The sequence below is a fragment of the Loxodonta africana genome, chromosome 1, assembly GCF_030014295.1.
Source record: "Loxodonta africana isolate mLoxAfr1 chromosome 1, mLoxAfr1.hap2, whole genome shotgun sequence".
Classification (NCBI taxonomy): Eukaryota; Metazoa; Chordata; class Mammalia; order Proboscidea; family Elephantidae; genus Loxodonta; species Loxodonta africana.
In genome coordinates this window covers 132,320,852-132,346,263 of record NC_087342.1, presented here as the reverse complement: position 1 = coordinate 132,346,263, position 25,412 = coordinate 132,320,852, and the positions used below count along the sequence as shown (strand labels likewise).

The window sequence follows — 25,412 nt, the reverse complement described above, 5'->3', positions numbered from 1 at the left end:
TTTTAAACATTTCCTTACTTAGCTAGAAAATGTCAACAGTTCGAATCCACCAGCTGCTCCTTGGAAACCCTATGGGGCAGTTGTACTCTATTCTGTAGGGTTGCTATGAGTTGGAATCGACTTGAAGGCAGCAGGTTTTTACTTTCTGGCACTGCAAGATGCTCCAGGCTCAGCTTGTATGTTTCCTGCCCCCATCATAAAATCAGCCATTTCTCCAAGGAGCCCTGGTTCCTTTTATTAGAGAATGGTCTTAGAAAAGACCAAGGAGGAGGTAAAGTGCACTCTCATCACATATCAAGGATGGACACTGTCAACATGAGTCATCGCTGATGATGTTAATCGTGGTTTTCTAATGGAGGTAGTGTGTGTCTTGGGTTTCTTCACTGTAGTTACTCTTTTATTCCCCCCTTTCATACTCTTTAAGGAAACCCTCATGGCGTAGTGGTTAAGTGCTATGGCTGCTAACCAAAGGGTTGGCAGTTCGAATCTGCTAGGCACTCCTTGGAAACTCTATGGGGCAGTTCTACTCTGTCCTGTAGGGTTGCTATGAGTCAGAATCGACTTGATGGCACTGGGTTTGGTTCATACTCTTTGGAAGGAATTTACTATGTGCAGCACACACTTGAAGAGTGGGAAGTTATGCTTCACCTCCTTGAGGGGAGAGTATTTACATAAATTATTTGGAGTTCTTCTGCATGGGAGATTTGTCTATTCTTCCCCATTTACTTAATCATTTATTTTATATCAGTATGGAATCATGGATACTTATTTTATACTTTGTGCTATAATCCAATACTCTTGATTTTTATTTATTTTGTTGCTCAATTGTTCCAGCTTTGTCCGCTGGGAGCTCCTTCAGTTGGTTCCTTTGTCCTATCTACTGGCATGTCTTTGGCTCTAGGACCTCTCAGCCGAGAAAGCAAGCAAATATATGGGTGCATATAAACCTGTGTATATACACATATCTATAAAGATTTCTGTATGTAACCACCTGTACCTATATTAAGCTAAACATGAGTTCAGACTGTTGCCTTCAACTCTAATCCGTTACCACATGGATCATTCTAGCCTTCTCTTGCTTGTCTGTAAATCCCTACTCCAAAAGTGAGAAACCCAACTTCTACCACCCACCATCTGACATGGATTTTTTAAATTAAGGAATGGAGAGGGAATGCTATGGGATGTTTCTGCCGAGGACTGTGGCACTGGGTTACCTTTCTTTCTGGAAGGTATTTGGTCTTCTGTCCACAGTGGTTAATGCTACTCATACTTTAGCTCATGGTCATGTCCTCAAGACCCCAGGTCAGGTCAGAGTCTCCATAACGTGTTCTCTCATAGCACTATCTACTTCCCCTTATAGCCCTTAATCAGACCAGAAATTAAGTAAGTAATTTAGTAATTAGTTGTGTCATTGTCATAAAGCGCACAGAATATTGGCTTTGTGAGGTTGGTTTTGTCTGCATTACTCAGGGCTTAGCACAGTACTAGACACACATGAAACCAAACCAGTTGCCATAAGGTTGATTCTGACTCGTGACAACCCCATGTGTTTCGGAGTGGAGCTGTAGTCCATAGGGTTTTCAAGGCTGTGACCTTTTGGAAGTAGATCGCCAGGCCTTTCTTCCAGGGTGCCTCTGGGTAGATTTGAACTGCCAACCTTCTTTTAGGCACCAAGCACTTAACTGCACCACCCAGGGACTCTATTAGGTTTGTGATAAACACTTGTTGAACAATAAAGGAGGTATGGAAGGAGTCTTAGAATGGGTCTTCTACCCAGTAAGATAGGAGAAGGGCTTAGAGTATAGCATTAAGAATATTCTGCTTTCTAGCAAATGCATTGAAGGCCACAGTAGCAGGGGCGGAGGTCTGGGGACCATGGTTTCAGGGGACATCTGGGTCAATTAGCATAGCAAAATGTATTAAGAAAACATTCTGCATTCCACTTTGGTGAGGGGCATCTGGTGTCTTAAACACTAGCAAGTGGCCATCTAAGATGCATCAATTGGTCTCAACCTACCTGGAGCAAGAGAGAATGAAGAACACCAAAGACACAAGGAAAATATGAGCCCAAGTGACAGAAAGGGCCACATAAATCAGAGACTTCCTCAGCCTGAGACTGGAACAACTAGATGGTACCTGGCTACCACCAGTGACTGCCCTGACAGGGAACACAACAGAGAATCCCTGATGGAGCAGGAGAAAAGTGGGATCCAGAACTCAAATTCTAGTAAAAAGACCAGACTTAATGGTTTGACTGAGACTGGAGGGACCCCAGAGATCATTGCCCCTGGACACTCTGTTAGCCCAAGACCGGAACCTTTCCTGAAGCCAACTCTTCAGACAGGGATCGGACTGGACTATAAGACAGAAAACGATACTGGCGAGGAGTAAGCTTCTTGGCTCAAGTAGACACATGAGACTATGTGGGCAGCTCCTGTCGGGGGAAGGTGTGGCAGAGGGGACAGGAGCTGGCTGAATGGACATGGGGAACACAGGGTGGAGAGGAGGAGTGTGCTGTCACATTAGGGGGAGAGCAGCTAGGGTTACATAGCAAGGTGTATGTAAGTTTTTGTATGAGACACTGACTTGATTTGTAAACTTTCACTTAAAGCACAATAAATGAAAAAAAAATCTGTTTTCTAGAATTTCTAGCTCCTTAAAAGAATTACCTTCTGTGCCTCAAAAGTTCTTGATGTGGGAATTGTGTTTGGAAATGAAAATTAGGGGAAAAAAAATCCATGGCAATATAAAGTGATATGTAGAACACGGTATGGAAGGAATAGCATTGAGTTGAGTAACAATTTAGTTGATGGAAATAGATGGTGAAATCATTAAGAGGCAGATGCAGGGAGAAAAGAACAGACAATATGTTTTCAAGTTTGTTCTGAAGAAAATTTATGGGTATGTTGGATTATATTAATATAGTTTCTGTGTTAAGAAATATCAGAAAATGTTTGTGAACAATGAAATTGGAAAGGACCCTCAGCTCTAGGTCACCCCCTCTGCATTTCTTCATCATTTGCATTCTATTTTCCTCTGTGTCTTTAGTGCATTGGGTCCCGTTGGAATTTGGGTAAGCTTTTTTTTTTTTTTTCCCCTGAAATTATTAGTTAAAAAAAAAGGGGGGAGTACCCTGGAGGTCATGGTCCCTGGACCCTTTGTTAGCCCACGACTGGAGCCATTCGGGAAGTCAACTCTTCAGACAGGGATTGGACTGGACTGTGAGACAGAAAATGTTACTCGTGAGCAGTGAGCTTCTTGGCAAAAAACAAAACTTCAACTAGTGGCATGTCTTCAAGGAAGCTAAAGATATTTGTGTAACCTTCTCTGTTTTACACTAAGGACATTCTGATGGTCACCCATATGTGATTTTCTGAAGTTTTCCAGTCCCTCAAGCTGGCTGTTAGCCATCTCCCTACCAGGGACCAAAAGGACACAGCTTAAAGCTGCAGAAATAGCTGGCTAAAGAAACAGGAGCTGGTTGCTGTTAAGGCTCAGCAGACACAGGAGCGCATAGGAGTTGCCTGCCTGCCTCCTTTGCTGGAGAAGGCTGAGGATGCGATAAACCAGCACCACCTACCCTGGGATAGTGTAAAGGGCTTTTAGCCTGGAGGACTGTGGAGATTTACCGTGCGCATCTTGTGTGTCCTTTGTAGCCACTGGGTCTATGGAACTTACCCTGGCAGTGAGTTTGGATGCGAGCAGAGCCCTGTCCATTTAATTGGAGTTAGAGTAGGGGGAATAAAAGAATGTGGTGTTGAATAAATAGGAAGAGGGGCATCAGACCTTTTTGTAATATTGTAACTATTATGAACGTGTGAATTGCTCCCTCTCTTTATCTTAGTATCTGGTGCTTTCTTCCATTCCACTGTTTTAGATCAGAGCTGACACCAGGCACCTGAGGTGGTGCCAGCTTTAAAACTGCTCTTTGGAGTTAAAAACGTAACAAAGTTTTTAAACACAGGCAGTCCCCAGCTGAAACGATGGGGTTCCGTTCTGACGTGGTTCCGTTCTGACGTTAAGTCAGTTCTGATGTAAGTCTTGTACCTCAATTTTTTCATTATTATTGCCTTTTATTATCAGTACCTTTATAAATCCAATCTTTATTTGTCTTGGGGGGGGCAGGAGAATGATAACATCTGCAAACACATGCTGCAACACTGTATGTGGTACATGTTATTCATGGAAAGATGTACAAAACAGAAGGTTGTAAGTGCAGTTCGTGGTAACTCAAACGCCACAAGTAAGCCAGGGACTACCTATACTGTGAATATGTTAGTTGTATCTAAGTGCTTTTACTTTTAATTGTAACAGTCACCGTTATACGCCACCCCCCTCAGAAGAGAAGGTAGCTGCCAAGGAACCCTTAAAGAGCGGAGATTGAGCGAAAAGGACGCAGAACAAAGCCTGGATCCCAGGGGTGAAATGAAGAAGTTCTGTAAATAGCTGTGCTATTTTCCTTTGAAATGTCTTGCACACTCTATACAGTATAGTGGCTGTGTTTGGAGGGGCTATGTGTCTAACTCTATGATGAATCATCTGGGTCTTTTAGAGTTTTTCAACTCTTTAACTGACAAATGTTTTTATTTAGCATACATGGAAACAAAATCCTGCTAAATCACCTGATCCAGAGAATCATCATCTCACCTTCAACACCCAGCCCTCTGAAACAAATGTGAACAGAAGTTAGCTCTGAGCTGATCTCAGAAATCTGGAGTCCATTAAGCAAAACCTAAGGAGCCATTGATGTTTCCGTGGTAGGACTCCCTCATGCCATGTGGGAGACCCAGGCTCTAGTCCCAGCCAAAACCTAAGGAGCCATTGATGTTTCGGTGGTAGGACTCCTTCTTGCCAGGCGGGAGACCCAGGCTCTAGTCCCAGCCAAAGCAGCTCATGCACAGCCGCCACCTTTCTGCCAGTGGAGGCTTGCATGTAGCTATGACACTAAACAGGCTTCAGTGGAGCTTCTAGACTAATGTGAACTAGGAAGAAAAAGGCCTCGAGGTCTATTTCCGAAAAACCACCCAGTGAAACTGTCTGAGCCTGTCATGCATGGCGTGGCCAGGAGTCAGGACGCAACTTGACAGCGGCTAACTACAACAATGATGACAAGAGAAACCCACCTTTTCTGGCATGAAACTGGCACAGAACATGCTTAGTTGCTATGGTGTTGTAGTTAGCTGTCTTCTAGTTGGCCGCTGACATGTGATGACTCTATGCACAATGGAACAAAATGCTGCCCGGTCCTGTACCATCCCCGAGATCGGTTGCAAATTGGAACCGTTGTGGCTGTGCATAAGTTGCATCAGCTGGGTATTGAGTCCAGGTCTCCTGCATGGAAGGCAAGAATTCTACCACTGAACCACCATCAATGGCCAATTTTAGTTGCTTTAGTCATATTTAATTCTTTCATTCTTTGTGGTCTCTCAATTTGGTTCTGTTATTCTCTTTAGTGGAAATTCTCCCTTCCTTCCTTAAGAACTTTTTGTTTTCTGTTCTTTTATTGACTGTCATCATCTTTGATTGTGAGCTCTTGGACTTAGCACCTGGCATGTACCTTGCTCAGAGCAAGCACATACTGATTGCTTATTACACTTGGGCCCACATTTAAATTACTACCTGGTGGTTAAATGCTTGTCAAGAATTATTTGACACCTTACTCCTTCTGAGGCAAGGGAGAAAGAAGAAAACCAAAGACACAAGGGAAAGATAGTCCAAAGGACTAAAGGACCACAACTACTGCAGCCTCCACCAGACTGAGTCCAGCACAACTATATGGTGCCAGGCTACCACCACTGACTGCTCTGACAAGGATCATAATAGACGGTCCCACACAAAGCTGGAGAAAAATGTAGAACAAAATTCTAACTCACACACACACAAAAAGACCGGACTTACTGGTCTGACAGAGACTGGAGAAACCCCGAGAGTATGGCCCCCTGAACACCATTATAGCTCAGTAATGAATCACTCCTGAGGTTCACCCTTCAGCCAGAGATTAGACAGGTCCATAAAACAAAACAGGACCAAAGGGGCACACCAGCCCAGGGGCAAGGACTAGAAGGCAGGAAGGGACAGGAAGGCTGGTAATAGGGAACCCAAGGTTGAGAAGAGAGAGCGTGGACATGTCATGGGGTTGTCAATCAATGTCAAAACACTATGCGTGTACTAATTATCTTATGAGAAACTAGTTTTCTCTGTAAACTTCCATCTAAAACGCAATTAAAAAAAGAAAAAAAAGCTACCTTTGGGGGAAATTGAGTAAAGGGTACATGGGCTCTCTCTGTATTATTTCTTGTAACTGCTTGTAAATCTAAAATTATCTCCAAAAAAAACTTTAATAATTAAAAAAAAAATTTTTTTCGACACCTGCTCAGTGCAGGGTACACCCAGCTCTGAGAAGCTGGTGGTAGTGGTATTAGTTGCCCTTGAGTTGATTCGGACTCATGGTGACCTCAGCCTGCACTTTGATAGCCAAGCCAGGGCCCCTCGTGGAGTCTGTCTGCCCAAGAAGAATGGATGCCCTTTTCTGGTTTGCACAGAGGTACTGTGTGGGCTGACTGTAACCCTATGGAACACATGGCCTGACAGAAGGTCACAGTGGGGTGGTTTTTCTAAAAATGTTGCTTGGTGTTAGCAAACTTTATTGCAAGCATGTCTTTCTACTTAAAGAAACTCAGCAAATAACTTTCAGTAGAGGGCTGTGTTTAGCCAGGTTCCACTGCATACCACAGTGTGTGCCACGAGAGGACCAGCTTCTCAAACCACTGTGGCATTTTCCTCTCTAGTTTGGCCCAATTGCCTTTGAAAGGCAGGCGGATTTAGCATGCATTTTCTTTTTTGTCACCCTGGAAGATGCCTGGTACCTGTTCTGTAGCTGGATCCCATTATTAATGTCCCAGCCAAGAGTTCTTTTATCTGTAGCAATAAAAAATTGAGAGAAAAGAAGCTCCCATATCCCCTCTGAGTGAAGTTTTTGCTGTTACTGAGTAATAAAGTTTCTTAAATGTGGAAAAATACCTCACTTGCGAAGATACAAAGTATTGTTTGAAAGATCCAACTTTGAAACAAATAGAAAATATTTGATAGTCTCAACTAAGCTTCAACTAAGTGATGCTCAGGTATTGACACCTACTTTATTTCTCTTAAGCCTTGAGCCACTGGCTGAACTTATGACTGAGTACAGAGCTGATGGCATTGAGCAGCCAAACAATAATAAAGTAGGGTAGCAATCTATCAGTAGAAGGTTTCTTGTTGAGAAACGTCCAGCTTTGAGAGGTGACTCCCTGCTCCCCACACACACACACCCATTTCTTCTATATGGGTCACATTCCTTTCCTCCCTGTAAGTTCTTTTCCCGAAGGAAACCTCAAACACATCTCTTTCCCCTTTTTGTAGATGCGAACCACACGCAAGGTCTCTGTCTGGCCAGTGGGCCTGGTTGGTGGGCGACGCTATGAACGTCCGTTGGTGGAAAATGGCAAAGTTGTTGGCTGGTACACTGGCTGGAGAGCAGACAGGCCTTTTGCCATCGACATGGCAGGTGAGTGTGGATGGTGACCTTTGTTCCTGCCTACATGTTCTTACCAGTGCTCCTGTTTGTAACAGTGCACTTCAGGAAGAAAACTTTAGAAGATCCCAGATCACACCATGTTCAGCTGATGATATATTTAAATGAATTTCGGAAGTAGACTCTTTGGTTATCTCAAGTGGAAATTGATTTTTGGGGTGATTAGAAAACACTTGTTCTATTGCATTTTTTCACCTCCATGCAGCCACCCTTTATCCAATAAATGTTAACGTGCTGGGTACAGAGGTGGGCATTGGGGATTCAGTGGTGAAAAAATAGACCTGGCCCCTGCCTCACTGTTGGATGGTACCTTTTGGTACCTCTCTCTAAAAGACCAATATGTTAAAATATATCACATGGTTATTGAAATTTTAAAGTATATAAAATTAATAAGTTGACAATTTCAATGCTTATCGATACACTTAATAGCTGAAATATAAAGTTGGATTACTGGTAATTCAAGCATGTATTAACTTTGAGCATAACTGTGTTTTGAAGTTTTTATTCTCTAACCAAGCAACTGAATTGAATAATACCTGTAGTGGGACACACAAGTTCCAACATGTGACTTTACCATCAAGTAACTCATTTTCTGTGGGTTATATAAAATGATGACTGTGATAACTGTGGAAGGATGTGGTTTGAAACATGAGGCTTAGAGGCAAAAAACCCACTGACATCTATAACCTAGAAGATGAAGGCATAAAGGCTTCCAAATTGATCTCATCCATCTTCAACTCTGAAGCAGCGCTCTGTCTGTCAGCCTGTGCTTGGCCAACCTTGTGGGTATTTCCTGACGGTAGTCAAAACCTCCATGCTCAGAATTCTGATGGGAAGAAGGCTGCTTTGTGAATTGAGTTCAGCACTTTTATTCTGACAGTACTGTAAATTTAAGGGAGCAAGATTATGAAGAATTCTAGGAGTAAAAGCTGTTGGGGAAAAACCTCTTAATTGATGGCACTGTGGCAGGTCTGTCCCGCTGCATCATGGAGAAAGACAAAACTGGATATTTTTATTCAACATTTAACAAATGTTTCTGGAGTGCCAGCTTTGCGGAACTGTGTGTCATGGTCTCTGGCCCAAGGACAGTCTAGATCCCTTACTGTTCCCTGCTCACCATCTCCTAGGCCTCCCCTTTCTGCTCTCTGACTTCCCACCCCTCTTCCAACCTCAACCCTTTGGTCTTCAGTTCTTACAGCCCCAAGTTGAGATGGTATCTCAATCAAAGCACTGGAGGCAGGTGGAAAGGTAGGTGAGCCATACTTGGAAGGTCCTAAGGATTCTCAGAAAAGCCCTTTATCCAATCAAGTCTGAGTTCATGGCTCTGAAAATATAAGACTGACCATAATGTATCTTGAAAATCAGGGCTATCACTGACCAGAAGCATTTCTTTGGGCAGAAAACTTAGAGAGTATTAAGGCAAATCCTTTCACCTCTCTGCAACTTAGTTTCCTCACGTGTAAAATGAAGCTATTGTATGAGATGACATCATGGTTTTCAATGTATCCTTCATTTTCCTAGCTTCCCACCTTGAGCAGCTAAAAGAAAAGCCGAGGTCTCTGGATTTCTGAGTGAGGATTTGTGACCGCTAAAGCAGCCAGACATTAGGTAGTTACGTTTCCCAAAGTCTTGTTTCCAGTAGAGCAAAGAAGGAGGGAAAGTTTGATCCATGAAGGTTGAGGAGGCTCCATTTTGGGAGGATAGTGATTATAGATGTTGTGTAAATGAGTGGCTAGGAGGTGTACAGGAAGGCATGGGCTAGGAAGGGATGGGTAGAATGACTTCTGAGGTCCCTTCTATACCTCTAAGTTTGTGTGGTTTTTGACAAGCTCTGATTCTAAGGATTGAGGTTGTTGTAGGTGGTCTACCCTACTTATAGTTTTATTTCTGTTGACATTTAGTTTCTGTATAAGTTGTGGCTTATCACCATCTTTCTAGTTGGTAGTAATTTCTAGTCTCTGGAGATTTAAGGCCCTTTTTAAAGTAGGAAAGAGAAACAGATCCACGTTTTAGAAGAGAACTTTAGGGAAGTAGGGTGGTGGTCGGGCGGCAGTGGGGAGGAATGTTACTAAGAAGCAGGAAGGTCAGGAGACAACTCTTTCAAGAATCTGGCATCAATGAGAAGGGAAGATAGATGGGTGGTGATTTCAAGAGGTATAAGAATTTTTTTTCCCCCAAATCAGAAAAGAAGTCGAAGTTTTGAGAGAAAGGAACTAAGTGCTTAAAGGAGAGGAAATGAGGGAGGACCAGGACATTAGATGTTCACTTCAGGCAGGGTCACCTTTTACTCCTAGATAAGAAATAAGTAAGAAAACCAAGTCAGAACCAGTGTGTGGGTTATTAGAGGCGTGGAGGCCAGGCCATCTGCCAAATGTCAGTAGAGAAGGAGGAAGGACTGTTGACTCAATTCCACTGCACTGAACCTGAAGGGACTGTGCAGTCCCTGCCCCCAAGTCGTCTGGTATCTGACAGAGAAGAATGGGATGTGATAAGCCCTTAACTGACTATAATTGAGGTACAAATGGGATATTCTGGATTTTCATTTACAGAGAAAACATAGCTGCTGTAGGAAGAGGTTTGGGAATGGTGTTCGTGGAACACGGAGCATTTGAGAGGCATCTTAAATGTGAAGCCCAGGTCACGCTGGAACAACAAACTGAGTGCGTGTGTGCGTGCTCACACATGCGCACACATAGCTCTTAGGGGAAAGGCAAACTAGGATCAGATTGAGGACTGATTGCTAGAATGATAGTTTGTCTTCAGCTCTGTGGATATTGGAGTCATTGAAATTATTTGAGTAGGGGAGTGATATGATTAGAAGTATGATATGAAAACGCAGTCGTGGCAGGTGCACCATGAACATGAGGAGCTGAGCCTGAGGCCTGTGCAGCCATCTGGGTACGGGGTAATGAGGCCTATGGAAGGTAGTGAGGGTTGGAGGGGTTTTAAATGCAACAGCTACTGGAGGTTTATAAAATTTTAACAAGCCATTTGAGATAATGCCCATAAGTCAGCAGAAATTTAGACTTTTTCACACCTTTTTGTTCTATGGTCCAGGGAAAACCGATGTATTAAATTTAAGATTGGTTAATTTTAATTGGTGTAAGTGATTGTATTGTCCTTTGAATTGCAATTTGTGTGCAGAACATATGGTAGTCTTGGGTAATTAGGAACATTCTATTAACCAGAACACCAGTTGTGTAAAAAGTCTGCAAATTAGGAAGAATCCCATTACCTGACTAAAGTTTCCAGGTTCTGGAATTATTGTGTATATGTTGTGGGAGAGTGTGGCATGGAGGTGGGGGGCATGAGATGAAGAAGAAGACAATGCTACTGTCTACCTGGACTTCTTGTGTCCATTCCTGCCCTCTCCAGCCCCCACTCTACCCTGAGGCAGGAGGAATCCTTCAGGAATGCAAACTGGATTTTTGTCAGCCCCTTGCTCGCAGTTTTTCAGAGACTTGCCATGCTCTTGGGGTAACAACTCCTCACTGTCCCCCACACTGTCCTGCCTGGCCCACTCCTGCCCACCAGCCTCATCAGCCTCTATTTACTCTTTGGAGTTACCCTCTTCTTCATTTCCTCCAGCAGATCCTACAGTTCTCCTTGGGCTTTCACCAGTGCCTGGAAACTCTTTCCTTAGTTTTAATGATCCTTCAGAGGTCAGCTTATAGGTTGCTTTCTCAGGGAAGCATTTTGCTGACACCCTTGATTAAGCCAGGACTCACTATTAAACCTCCCCTGTTTAAGAGTCCCCATACTTCTGCACCATAGAGTCCATAGGTTGTGCAAATAGTTAACAGGCTCAGTTACTGTCTTAGTTATCCAGTGCTACTAAAACAGCACCACAAGTGGATGGCTTTAACAAAGAGAAATTTATTTTCTCACAGTCTAGTAGGCCAGAAGTCCAAATTCAGGACATCGGCTCCAGAAGAAGTCTTTCTCTCTCTCTTGGCTCTAGAGGAAGGTCATTCTTATCAACCTTCCCCTGGATTAGGACCTTCTCCTTGCAGGAACCCTGGGTCCAAAGGACATGCTCTGCTCCCAGCTCTGCTTTCTTGGTGGTATGAGGTCCCCTGTCTCTCTGCTAGCTTCTTTCTTTTATATCTCGAAAGAGATTGACTCAAGACACAGTCCAATCTTGTAGATTCAGTCCTTCCTCATTAACATACCTGCCGCTTATCGCAATTCATTAACATCATAGAAGTAGGATTTACAACATATAGGAAAATCACATCAGATGACAAATGGGTGGACAATCACACAATACTGGAAATAAGGGCCTAGCCAAATTGATACACATATTTTTGGAGGATACAGTTCAATCCGTGACACTACCAAAAGGTTGGAGGTTTGAATCTACCCAGAGGTGCCTCCAGAGAAAGCTTGGCAATCTACTTCCGAAAAATCAGCCATTGCAAACGATATCATTTTCAGTTCTATTCTGACATACATGGGGTCACCATGAGTCAGAATTGACTCAACGACAGCTGGTACTTCTGTACCATAGCTCTGACCGCAGTGGTTTTACATTATTGCTTGTAACTGCGGAAGCTCCCCCACCTCCCATCGTGACCAGAGTGCAGCCTTGACTGTCCTGTCCTCTTCTTCATCGCCCATCCTGGTCCTACGTGTCATGCAGCCCGAGCCTGGAGGGGGTGCTGAGTAACAGCCCTGTTCCACAGAGTTCTGTCCCCTCTGCAACTTCCCAGGCAAACTTTTTTTTTTATTATTATCTTCATAAATGATGACTATTAAACTGGAGAGGACCAAGGATAACACAAGTGTGGGATCCCAGGCAGATCACTGAAGCTCTATTTCTGTGGCCTGTCTGTAGGGATATAGAAATAGCTGTTGTACAGGGCCTTCTTTGTCTTGGTATGTGTTGACAAGGGATTTTGTCTGGGTTAATTTACTGGGCAAATCCTTTCTTGGTAGACAATGCAGTGATAAACCGCAGCTGAACTCAGATCAGATTATGACCAATGCCAGTGAGTAAGCAGTGGCATCACTATGGAGGTGCAGACCGCGCTGGTGACACTGTCAGAGGGGGTGACACCAAAATGACTGTAAAGTTTTTGTGTAGTGTTTCAGCAGAAAATTATTTTTTATAAAAATATTCCTGTAGTTAAAACAACAAAAACATTTTTCATAAGCCCAGCTTAGATGTATCAGTATACCTCCAAGGCTAAAATTCTACACTAAATTTCCTTTTGAACCTTCTAATGCCATCTGGTCCGAGCTGTCGTTACTGCCCAAGTACAGTGACGCTTCGAGTCGCAGAGCTTCGTCTGCACGCACTACAAGCACGCACTGTTGCTTTCATCGCTGCCACTGTTTTTATAGTCGCTGATTTTGTCAAGTTTTCTGGTGTTTCAGCTACAATATTATGGTGATTAGGATTTGTGAACCTGTATTAATAACTTTTGAGAATAAAGTAGTAATTAAAGGAAAAGAAGGAATAATATACAGGAATTATGATTTACGAGCAACATTAGTACAAAAAACTTGAAGAGCTCTGTATGGTCTGGTACGGGAGGTCCATGAGCGGGGGTGACACCACGAGTTACCTGAGTTACTGCACTGGGTGACACCACCCCTAGTGATGCCACTGGAGCAGAGTCAAAATTAATGAGCTTTTACTGTGCTTAATGAACACAAATACAGGCAGTTCCGGGGTTACAAAGGAGATCTGTTCCTAAGACTGTCTTTAAGTTGAATTTGTAGGTAAGTCAGCGGGTACATATGGTTCTTATTTAGTGTCAGTTGTTAAATGTTTGCCTTAGTATATAGTATATATTTTACCTTTCTATGCATATAAAAAAGTGAAGTATTATAATGACATGTGCAAAGAGCTGGAGATGGAAAACCAAAAGGGAAGAACACACTCGGCGTTTCTCAAGCTGAAAGAACTGAAGAAAAAATTCAAGCCTTGAGTTGCAATAGTGAAGAATTCTATGGGGAAAACATTAAACGACGCAGGAAGCATCAAAAGAACATGGAAGGAATACACAGAGTCATTATACCAAAAAGAATTAGTCGATGTTCAACCATTTCAAGAGGTGGCATATGATCAGGAACCGATGGTACTGAAGGAAGAAGTCCAAACTGCTCTGAAGGCATTGGCGAAAAACAAGGCTCCAGGAATTGATGGAATATCAATTGAGATGTTTCAACAAACAGATGCAGCACTGGAGGTGCTCACTCGTCTATGTCAAGAAATATGGAAGACAGCTTCCTGGCCAACTGACTGGAAGAGATCCATATTTATGCCTATTCCCAAGAAAGGTGATCCAACCAAATGTGGCAATTATAGAACAATATCATTAATATCACACACAAGCAAAATTTTGCTGAGGATCATTCAAAAATGGCTATAGCAGCATATTGACAGAGAACTGCCAGAAATTCAGGCTGCTTTCAGAAGGGGACGTGGAACCAGGGATATTATTGCTGATGTCAGATGGATCCTGGCTGAAAGCAGAGAATACCAGAAGGATGTTTACCTGTGTTTTATTGACTACGCTAAGGCATTCCGACTGTGTGGATCATAACAAATTATGGATAACATTGCGAAGAATGGGAATTCCAGAACGCTAAATCGTGCTCATGAGGAACCTTTACATAGATTAAGAGGCAGTTGTTTGGACAGAATAAGAGGATACTGATTGGTTTAAAGTCAGGAAAGGTGTGCGTCAGAGTTGTATTCTTTCACCATACCTATTTCATCTGTATGCTGAACAAATAATATGAGAAGCTGGACTATATGAAGAAGAACGGGGCATCAGGATTGGAGGAAGGCTCATTAGCAACCTGCATTATGCAGATGACACAACCTTGCTTGCTGAAAGTGAAGTGGGCTTGAAGCACTTACTCATGAAGATCAAAGACCACAGCCTTCAATATAGATTGCACCTAAACATAAAGAAAACAAAAATCCTCACAACCGGACCAGTGAGCAACATCAAGATAAATGGAGAAAAGATTGAAGTTGTCAAGGATTTCATTTTACTTGGATCCACAATCAACAGCCATGGAAGCAGCAGTCAAGAAATCAAAAGATGCATTGCATTGGGCAAATCTGCTGCAAAGGACCTCTTGAAAGTGTTGGAGAGCAAAGATGTCACCTTGAAAACTAAGGTGTGCCTGACCCAAGCCATGGTATTTTCAGTCACATCATATGCATATGAAAGCTGGACAATGAATAAGGAAGACCAAAGAAGAATTGACGCCTTTGAGTTGTGGTGGTGGAGAAGAATATTGAATATACCAAGGACTGCCAAAAGAACGAACAAATCTGCCTTGGAAGAAGTACAACCAGAATGCTCTTTAGAAGCAAGGACGGAGAGACTGCGTCTTACATACTTTGGACATGCTGTCAGGAGGGATCAGTCCCTGGAGAAGGACATCATGCTTGGCAGAGTACAGGGTGAGCGGAAGAGAGGAAGACCCTCAATGAGGTGGATTGACACAGTGGCTGCAGCAATGAGCTCAAGCATAGCAACGATCGTGAGGATGGCTCAGGACCAGGCAGTGTTTCGTTCTGTTGTGCATAGGGTCACTGTGAGTCGGAACCGACTCGATGGCACCTAACAACAACAAAAACATGCATATAAAACACTTTAGAAAATGCTTCCAAACCATTCAGTGTTTTCATGAGTCTCACAGAGTAATGCCTGCATTCGTTATTATGAACCATTGTATTTAATTCAAAATTTTAATATAATAGGTTTTATAGAAATCCATTCTTAAGTAGGATTTGTCTGTAAGTTAGATGTTCGTAGCCCAGGACTGCCTATACTGCAAGGAAATGGAAGGAAGGAATGTAAAAATGGCTGGGGGGCGATGTCTGACCTCCTCCAGCCTCACGAGGGGAAAGGAGAATCAAGATCAACAGCCCAAGGCTGACTCCGATGAGTTGGAGGGCAGACAAGTCTCCTCCTTCTGCCATCTTTACTAATTCTGACACCAGCCATCCCTCACACAGCACTCTCTACTTCTCTGCTGGGTTCTGTAATTCATTGCAGTGGCCACACAGAACTCACAGATCACACTCACGATTATGGGATTTATTAGGGAAGTAACAGTTACAGTTCAGGTTCAGGAACACTCAAGATACCGTTCTTCCATCAGGATAGCCTCTTCCCAGCCATACTTGCAGGCAGGCATGCCTCTCCCTGGCCCTAGGTCTCTGTGCAAAGGCACTCATCTTTCTTTCTCTATGGGCTGGAAGCCCACCATGCCGTTTCCTGCTGGTCTCTCTTTCCTTTGTGGTGGGCTCCTCCTCTCCTTCCTGTGGAATTGGCTTTTAAGGCAAAACTTACCATTACCCTTGGTAGGCCACAATTACCCTATCACACAATCACCTCAGTGGGAATTACAAGTCCATGGCTGGAAAGGCCACACCCAAAAGTAATTAATTGTACCACAGTGACCTTCTTGCCAGTTTAGAGCCATTTAAAATTTAAGTATACTGTTTGCAGTGGAAACCCTGGTGGCGTAGTGGTTAAGAGTTGGGCTGCTAACCAAGGTCGGCAATTTGAATCCACCAGGCACTCTCTGGAAACCCTATGGGGCAATTCGACCCTGTCCTATAGAGTCACTCTGAGTTGGAATTGACTTGACGCCAATGGGTCTGCAGTGCATGAATGTTTTGCGTGGGAAAGATAAAGTTATTAAATGTTCTCAGAAAAGTGGCTCGATATGTCCTACGGTACCTTTTAGTGCAGGGTCTGGGGGCAGTTATGGGACTTTGTCCCTAGGTTGATGCAGTGTGGCTGTCACTAGACTGATGTGTGGGCTGTCTGGGAGAAGTCTGCAGCTGCCAGGCTATGGGAATCCTGTACCCGATAGTTGATGGAGCTGCTGGGGTGGTGGAGGAGTGTTAGGGCAATAGGGAGCCTGTTGCTCATTTCTTACCCATTTATGGGGTGAGGAGCATTCTGGAGACATGCAGGCATTTAGTGGCCTCAACAACATGTTTTAGCCATGTCCACCTGTACTGTGGCCATGGCTTTGTCTGGTAGAGGTGGGCGTGTGAGGAAGAGGGTGGGTGTGTTGGGTAGAGGTGAGTGTATGGGGTAAGGAGGGGGCAGCCAGTGGTGAGGCTGTGATGATCAAGCTGTGCTCTGCAGGGGAAGGAGTCCACTGAGCCCGTAAGGGCGCAGGGGAGAGGGGAGTGCAGGCTTCTATCCCCCTTCAGTCACAGCAGCTCTGTATTTGCATATTGGATTCTCCTCAAGATTTCAAGAGAATTTAAACCATTCATTCAGAAACAAGAATTCTGAAAACCAAAATCTCTCCCTTATATCAGGCAAGTCCAGCAGACTTACTAATATGTTGCTTACTGAGCATTTACCAGGTGCTAGGCACTCTCAGGCACTCTGTGTGCGGCCTTTCTTAATCCTCACTGAACTCGTGAGGGAGGTGCTGATAATGTTGTTGTTAGTTGTCATGGAGTTGATCCAGATTCATATCATCCCCACTTACATAGAAGGAAACTGAGGCTTGTGTGTGCTAAACGACTTGTGTAAGATTGCACAGTGATTAAGCGGCAGAGCTGGATGTGAACTCAGGTCTGTATGTCTCCACAGATGGCCCTCTGTCTTAGTCATCTAGCGCTGCTGTAACAGAAATACCACAAGTGGGTGGCTTTAACAAACAAATTTATTTTCTCACAGTTAGGATGCTAGTAGTCCAAATCCAGAATGCCGGCTGTAGGAGAAGGCTTTCGTTGTCAGCTGTGAGGAAGGTCCTGGAGCTTCCCTGAGCTTCTGCTCCCAGACTATGTCCTTGTGGCTTGGCATCTCTCTTCCCCCATCTCTGATTTCTTACTTGCTGGTTTCTACTTTTATATCTCAAAAGAGATTGACTTAAAACACACCCTACACTAATCCTGTCTCATTAACATAACAAAGAAAACGCATTCCCAAATGGGATTATAACCATAGATATAAAGGGGTAAGGATTTACAACACATATTTTTTGGGGGCACAATTCAACCCATAACATCCTCCCTCTGGGCTTTGAATTCCAACTCACCCACTTAGAGCCAGGTGACCAAGTTCTTGATCTCGTGAGCCTCTATTTCTTATCTGCAGAATAAAAAAAAAAAAAATTTTTTTGGGCGGGGGGAATAAAATTCTTCACAGAACAAGACATCACACACAAAGCACTTGGTAGAACATTGTAGATACTTACTGAATATTATAGCTTTTATCCAAGAAACAATATCAGACTGCATCTTTGGGTACAGATGGTTCAACACATTTGATTAGATGAATTAGGCCAGTGTTTCGTGTGACTGATCACTGCAGTGGTCAGATCTCTTTAGGCAGCTGAGGGATAAATGGCTTACTGGCCACCGGGCCCCACTCGGGCACAAACAGGCTGTATAACCTGAAGATCTAGCATAATCTCTGCTCCCTCACCTGTAGATCAAGGATCATACCACCCCCCTCCTGGATAATGGTGAGGTTGAAATGAGAATAACCCGTTGAAAACCAGTTGCTGTAGAGTTGATGTCAACTCATGGCAACCCCATGTGTGTCAGAGTAGAAATGTGTTCCATAGGATTTTCTGGAAGTGATTGCCATGTCTTTCTTCTGAGGCACCTCTAGGAGGACTTGAATCTCCAACCTTTCAGTTAGCTACTCAGTGCATTAACTGATTATAGCACCCAGGGCCTCTGAAATGAGAATAGATACATGCACACGTGCCTCATGTTCTGTAAATGTTTGGATTTGCCATTTCAGATTATTCTTTAAAGACTCGTAAAGAACTTTGTCTCTCCTGGCACAGGTGGACCTGTGCTCATTATCACTCCATGAATTAGCTCAGTGTGCGGGATGACATGTTGAGATACACACTGGCCCTTGCTTTAGCTAAAATAGCCCAAAATGAGAGATTGACAGAAGAAAAACAAAAAAAGATCATTAAAAAAATTGCTTAGAAACCTTTTTATGCTTATTTTTGTAATTTCCAACCTGAATCTAAACAAACAAAAAAGCAAAAGAAAATGCCACTTGTCCTGGGCAGAGAGGGAGAAAAATGTAGAACAAAATTCAGATTCACACACAGACATACAAAAAAAGACCAGGCTTGTTGGTCTGACAGAGACTGGAGAAACCCCGAGAATATGGTCCCTGGACATACTTTTAACTCAGTGCTGAAGTCACTCCTGAGGTTCACCCTTCAGCCAAAGATTAGACAGGCCTGTAGGACCAGTGGGAAACCCTGGTGGTTAAGAGTTCGATTGCAAACCAAAAGGTTGGCAGTTTGAATTCACCAGGCACTTCTTGGAAACCTTGTGGGGCAGTTCTTCTGTCCTCCTATAGGGTTGCTATGAGTCAGAATTGACTTGACGGCAATGAGTTTGGTTTGGTTTGGGAATAGGGCCAACAATAACACACGTGAGGGATGTGATTTGTAGCTCAGTCATGAGTATGAGACTAATGGGCACACCAGCCCAAAGGCAAAGATGAGAAAACAGGGAACCCAGGGTGGAGAAGGGGAGAGTGTTGACACGTCACGGGGTTGGCAACCAATGTCACAAATTAATTTGTCTTTTAACTGTTCAACGAGAAACTAATTTGCTGTGTAAATTTTCACCGAAATCTCTATTTAAAAAAAAAAAAAAAAGCCACTTGTAACGTTTAGATTTGCAAGGCAATTGGTGATTGGTAAGTTTCAGCTTGCTCCTGAGTCAGTGAAGTCTGTTTGGAACCCCAGCCATGTACTGTTTGTATAAACTACTGAGCTTTCTTTTCTGGTTATAAGTATGGGTAGACATTGATCAATTTTACTGACTTACTTGAAGCACTAGCTTTTAATTCCACTCTATTATTTTCTATTTCTACTCTTACTACCTTTTTTCTGTTTACTTTGGGTTTCACTTTGTCTTCTTTTCCTAGTTTATAAAGGTGAGAACTTAGCTTACTGAGTTGAAACCTTTCTGCTCTTCTAATATAAGTGTTTTACTGCTTTTTTTAAAAGATAATTTTCCATCTAAGCACTACTTTAGATGCAGCCCACAAATTTCGATGTCTTTTCATTTTCATTCATTAAAACTACTTTCTCATTTCCTTTTTAATTCTTCTTTGATCTGTTTTATTTAGACATATTTTGTCTAGTTTCAAGGATTTTCCAGATATCTTTATATTATTGATTTCTATTTAATTCCGTTGTGGTCAGAGAATGTATTTTGTACAATTTGAATCCTTTGGAATATATTGATACTTGCTTTATGCCCAGAATATGGTCTATCTTAATAAATGTTCCATGTGCACTTGAAAAGATTGTTCAATTGTTGGGTGGTACATTCTGTCAATGTCAGGTCAGTCTGGTTCATAGTGTTGCTCAAGTCTTATTATTCTTACTGATGTTTCCACTTTGGAATTTTTTCAGCCATATTCAAATTTTTTTCTATTTCCCCCTCACCTATTTTTCTGTTATTTCTGTCTCTTTTCTCTTTGTGTCTTCAAGTTTACTAATCTTTTATTTTGTAACATTGGAGCCCTCTTGGTACAGTGACTAAGATATCAGGCTGCTAGTCAAAAGGTCGGCAGTTCAGATCCACCAGCCACTCCTTAGAAACCCTATGGGGCAGTTCTACTCTAACCTGTAGGGTCACCGAAACTTGGATTTTTTTTTTTAAATCTGCTGTTAATCCCACCCAGTGTACTTTTCATCTCAGACATTGTATTTTTCACTCCTTATGAGGTCATTTTGGGTCTTTTTTATATCTTTCATATCTCTACTTAGCATGTTCAATCCTTCCTCTACCTTTTTGCATATGAAATGTATTTATGTTTTAACATACTTGTTCTCTAATTCTATCACCTGTGTCATTTCTGGGTTTCCAGTTGATTTTTCACTTCATACAGGATCTTATTTTCCTGTTTCTTCTTATGGCTGGTAATTTTCATATTTCAGGCATTTTGAATTTTACGTTGCTTTTTTTTTTTTTTTTAGGTAAAGGAGCCCTGGTGGCTCCGTGGTTAAAGCACTTGGCTGCTAACCGGAAGGTCAGCGATTTGAAGTCACTAGCCACTTTGCGGGAGAAAGATGTTGCAGTCTGCTTCCATAAAGATTTACAGCCTTGGAAACCCTATGGAGCAGTTCTACTCTGTTCTGTAGGGTTGCTATGAGTCGTAATCAACTTGATGGCAGTGGGGTTTTAGGTACTGGGTGAGTTTTGTATTCCATTAAGTGTTTTTGAGCTTTGTTTTAGCACATAGTTACTTGGAAATATTTTGATCTTTTTCAGGCTTGTTTTTCAGGTTAGGAAGAGCCAAATACAGTCTTCAGTTGGGGCTAATTTGACCTCATACTGAAGCAATAACCTTCCAAGTACTCTTCCAGGCATTCCCATCTATTATTAGGTAGCTACAATCTGACTGTTAGGATGTGAACTTTTCCCAGCCCTGAGAGAGCTCTAATAACTGATCCACCTGTTCCTTTCCAGTGACTCTTTACCTGGCTTAGCTAGTTTCACAAGGATTCACTGATCATACTTCGTTGAAGACTTGAGGAGAACCCTCTACAAATCTAACAGAGTTCCTTCCTCTCCAGTACTTTGCCCTGTGAATTCTAGCTGTCTTGGCCTCCCAGAAGTCTGTTTCCCTCAACTCAAGGAGACTGCAAAGCTCTGTGTGGATTCCCCGTCCTTGAAAAGTGTGGCCTGCAAACTCCCTGTAAGCAGTAAGCTGAGGGCAATCGTAGGGCTCACATCATTGGTTTCCCTTTTCTCAAAGATCTCTGACTTGTGTGCCTCTTTTCTCATGTCTTAAGTCCATTGTTTTCAAATATTTTGTCTAGTTTTTAGTTATTTAAGACAGTAAGGGAAGACCAGTCCTTGTTGCTCCATCTTTTCTAGAAGTGGAAATAGTTTGTTCAACTTCGAATGTCTTAAAAATTTTCCTTTCTAAGGTGCAATCAGTAAGTATATATTGAGACAGGCCCTGTCCCTCAGCATAAGTTAATATATCCCACTCCACTTGACTGAAGTCACAAAACCCTGCCTCCATAGTAAACAGCCAGTTTTCATTTGCATTTTATTTTTTAGACAACTGACCAGGACAGAGAATCCTACTCCCATGATGTTTGTAAGGCTTCTAGTATCTCAAAAGCTACTGTAAGCATCTTTAAAACTGAATTAATTTCACTAAAAAAGGGAAAACCCAAAAAACACACTGCCTTCAATACCGACTCGCAGTGATCCCATAGGGTTTCCAGGGCTGTAAATCTCTACCGAAGCAGACTGCCACATCTCTTTCCCATGGAGCCACTGGTGATTTCCAATCACTGACCTTTTGGTCAGCAGTTGCTTTAACCACTGCACCACCGGGGCACCTACTAAAAAAGGGAATGGTACATAAATAAATACTTGGAAATGAGGAAAACCTAAGATACTTATTTTAGGTTAGAAGCCAGTGGTTTAGAAACTAACAACTCTTTGCCTTGGTTTTAAAGGGAGAACTCTAACTCTCCCCCGCTTCACAGCAGGTCAGGTGATTCCCAGGAAGCAACCCAGGTTTGGCCTCCTTAGCTTGAGGTTCCTGTCTGCTGGCTGTGCCCTACTTCCTTTGAAGAGCTCCCTGAGCAGGGCACGGGCAAAGAACATTGAGGTAGGTGATTGAGGAGCATCTGAGTTGTCTTTCATCTGTTAGAAAGTAAAACAAAACACTTTGCTACTGTGGTGCATGCTGGCCCACTAAAACCTCTCCAGGATACTGGTCTTCTAGATGCTCCTCACTCTCTGGTGAGACCAGGAAAGGGCCTTGCAGCAAAGTGATCTCAGCTTCACAACTGGTTATCAGCTTTGCTAAAATTGTAGATTTTGCCATGTAATGCTGCTTTAAGAGCTGGAAAGATATTCCTGAGCTAAGGAAAGTAAGCAAATAATCCATCAGAATCCTTCAGTGGCCATGAGGATGAATGTATTAATCTTAGCGGAAAACAATGGAAATTAAAGTGGCTTCGTATCACTTTCAGAATGACTATTGCACAATTTAGATCTAATTTTTTTTTTTTAAATGAGAGAACGGGGAAATACAAACAGTACCTGAAGCCGTGTGAAAAATGTACCAGGAGCTTTAGCATGATTGAGAAGGGCAGGATCTCATCTTGGTCAGAAAGGATGAAGCTTATTTATAAGCACATAAAGAAAAGCAAGGAATCTTTCAACACGAAAATCAGAGTTGACCTCTTAGAAAAGGCACTTAGTTTGTGTGCACTTTGAACCTTTGGCTTCTTGTTGAGGAGTGCTGTGGCTGTTCTAGCTGCCTGCTGTGAAAGGCGTCCAGCTTGTTAGCAGAGTGGTGTGAAATGCAGGTGGACTCTGCCCCCTGAGCTTTTTTGCAAGCCATTCCCTCCTGACTGCCCAGTTTTTCCATCAGCAAATAATGGCTCATTACCATCTGCCACATGAAATATTTACAATGATTTTTTAAATTTCTGTATTATAGTATCTTTTGAGTGGTGCTTCCATTAATAGAGTCTTTCCATATATTAGGTAATTTTACATCAGACACCAAGTTGAGAAGGCATCACACCTTTCTTGCAGATGAGGAAATGGAGACGTTCCAGGGTCAAGAAAACCTTTCTTGGTCACCGTTCCAGGTGCAAGGACCCAAGCAAAACCCCAAAGCTTCTGATTACAAATTCAGCGTTCTTTTTGCTAGAATGTGCTGCCTCCCTCCAGGATTGGTGGAAGACCCTAGGACCAGTCCTAAGGCTAATGCTTTATGATTGTTTATTTGCTCTTCTTCACTCAGCACTGGCTGTACCAAGTTGTGTTTGCATGCAGTTTAGTGTTAAGGTTTCTCATAAAGGCTGCAGGGTCTATCTAGAACATGACACTGGCCAGGAGGTTACGAGAATGCCAGTTGTGGTTTCTCACAGCTTCCCCATTACTGCCCAGTGTCATTTGGTAGTTACTTTGCTGATTATTGCAAAAAGAAGCACAAATCACTTCACTTAATGCAGAGAAGGGCAAAAGGTTGCTAAGAAATGTTCCCGGGGATTGGTCCTCATGGCTTTACGTCTGGAAGGGCGCCTGATTTTACAGTGTCACCTAGCTCATCAGAAGCAGAGAGGTCCAGAGCATCAGACTTCCAGAACAATTACAAAGGTTCTAGTAATTGCTGAAATGGCTTTTATTAGAGTACTGTAGTGGTTGAGCCTTTTCAGAGTTTGTTAAATTACAGATTAAATAGTAATGACTTTTTATATCACCAAACCATTTAAGAAAAATCAACACTGATTCGTTTTCTTGAAAAATATAAAAAGCAAATTGCCTGCTATCTCCTGCACTGATTTCCAACCCCCCTGCCAAGTAGAATGAAATTAGAAGTTTGAATCAGATTATCATATATTAGGTATTATTATCTTCTGGTTAATTGACTTCTATTAATCAGTATTCTAAATACTAAGTAAACCAGAGCAGTGCAGTTTTGATAAAACATAAATGATATTAAAGGGTAAGCAGGAGAACTGGGTGGGTTCTCCTACCTGAAGGATGGTGAAGTCTATTTTCAGCCACATTTTACTAGCTGCTGACAAGTTGACCCTGACTCCCGGCATCCCCACATGTGTCAGAACAGAACTGTTCTTCGTAGAGTTTTCAATGGCTGATTTTTTGGAAGCAGATCACCAGGCCTTTGTCCCAAGGCTCCTCTGGGTGGACTTACACCTCTAACCTTTTGGTTAGCAGCTGTCTAGAGCACCCAGGGATTCCTCAGCCACATTTAGTTCTTATTTATTCCCAGAGGGTCAAATGTGGGGGCCCTGTGAACCTCTATGGATCAGCACCTTATAAAATTTACTTTTATCAGCAGATTACTTATATTTTATAGTAAATGCGTCCTGTACATACACCTCAATCATTGCACTGAATGTACTATTTTTAATGATTTTCCCTTTGATACTGTGAACTAATGCTCCTATTCAACTTTGTAAACCAAGACCTGGCACACAGTAGGCACAATTTAAAAAACTGTTTTTGATGTGACTCAAAATCATATAGAAAAAAGAGAAGTACACCAACATTTAAAATTTTTTTTTTTTCAACTTTTCACAAAGGATTTGCTGTAAGCCTGCAAGTCATCTTGTCCAATCCAAAAGCTGTATTTAAGCGCCATGGGTCCCAGCCAGGGATGCAAGAATCTGACTTTCTAAAACAGATAACAACAGTTGAAGAACTGGAACCAAAAGCAAGCAACTGTACCAAGGTATTCACTTCACTTGTGGTGCTTGGCCTTGTTGAGTATCAGCAATAAGAATGTGGCTACCCACAGTATTTCCCTTCTCTTTAGGTTCTCGTGTGGCACACTCGGACAGAGAAGGTTAATCTAGCCAATGAGCCAAAGTACCACCTGGACACAGTGAAAATTGAGGTATAAATTGAAGTAGCAACTGATGCAATTTGCCTGGCAATGGATATGGAAGAGGATTTTGGAGTTTGGGCTGCAGAGCATTCAGGTATTGTTCATTTTACTTCAGTACAACAGCCTTTATGGTCATCTGATGGACATCTGTACAAACAGAGCTTGCTGGTTAACATAAGCTAATTGGATGGTATGAGATATGTTTTGTCTTCATTTATTTTGCATGTGTCCCCCACAACCAAACCTCTTTGTACAGTACAGCTACATGACACTGCAGGACACCATTCTGAAGATCTTACATACCACCTCCCACCCCGATTTGGCCCTGTAGAACTGAAAAGGTTTTAGAAACAGACGACAGGTATTTTGCCAGCTAACTGTTCCTGATTTTCAAACATTAAGTAGTTTTTGGTAGGCTGCTGGCAGTATATATATTACAGGAAATAAAATCCACA

General features: G+C 42.5%; 1 protein-coding gene across 1 annotated transcript in view; it reads left to right on the top strand.

Moving 5' to 3' along the window:
• Positions 1-25,234, top strand: part of B3GAT2 (beta-1,3-glucuronyltransferase 2) — a 50,454-nt gene extending 25,220 nt beyond the window's left edge. The window contains exons 2-4 of the mRNA XM_023544477.2: positions 7,399-7,543; positions 24,653-24,801; positions 24,886-25,234. Coding sequence (XP_023400245.1) covers positions 7,399-7,543; positions 24,653-24,801; positions 24,886-24,972 — 381 coding nt within the window. The 3' untranslated portion in view covers positions 24,973-25,234. The remainder of the gene's footprint in view (positions 1-7,398; positions 7,544-24,652; positions 24,802-24,885) is intronic.
• Positions 25,235-25,412: the final 178 nt, after the last annotated feature.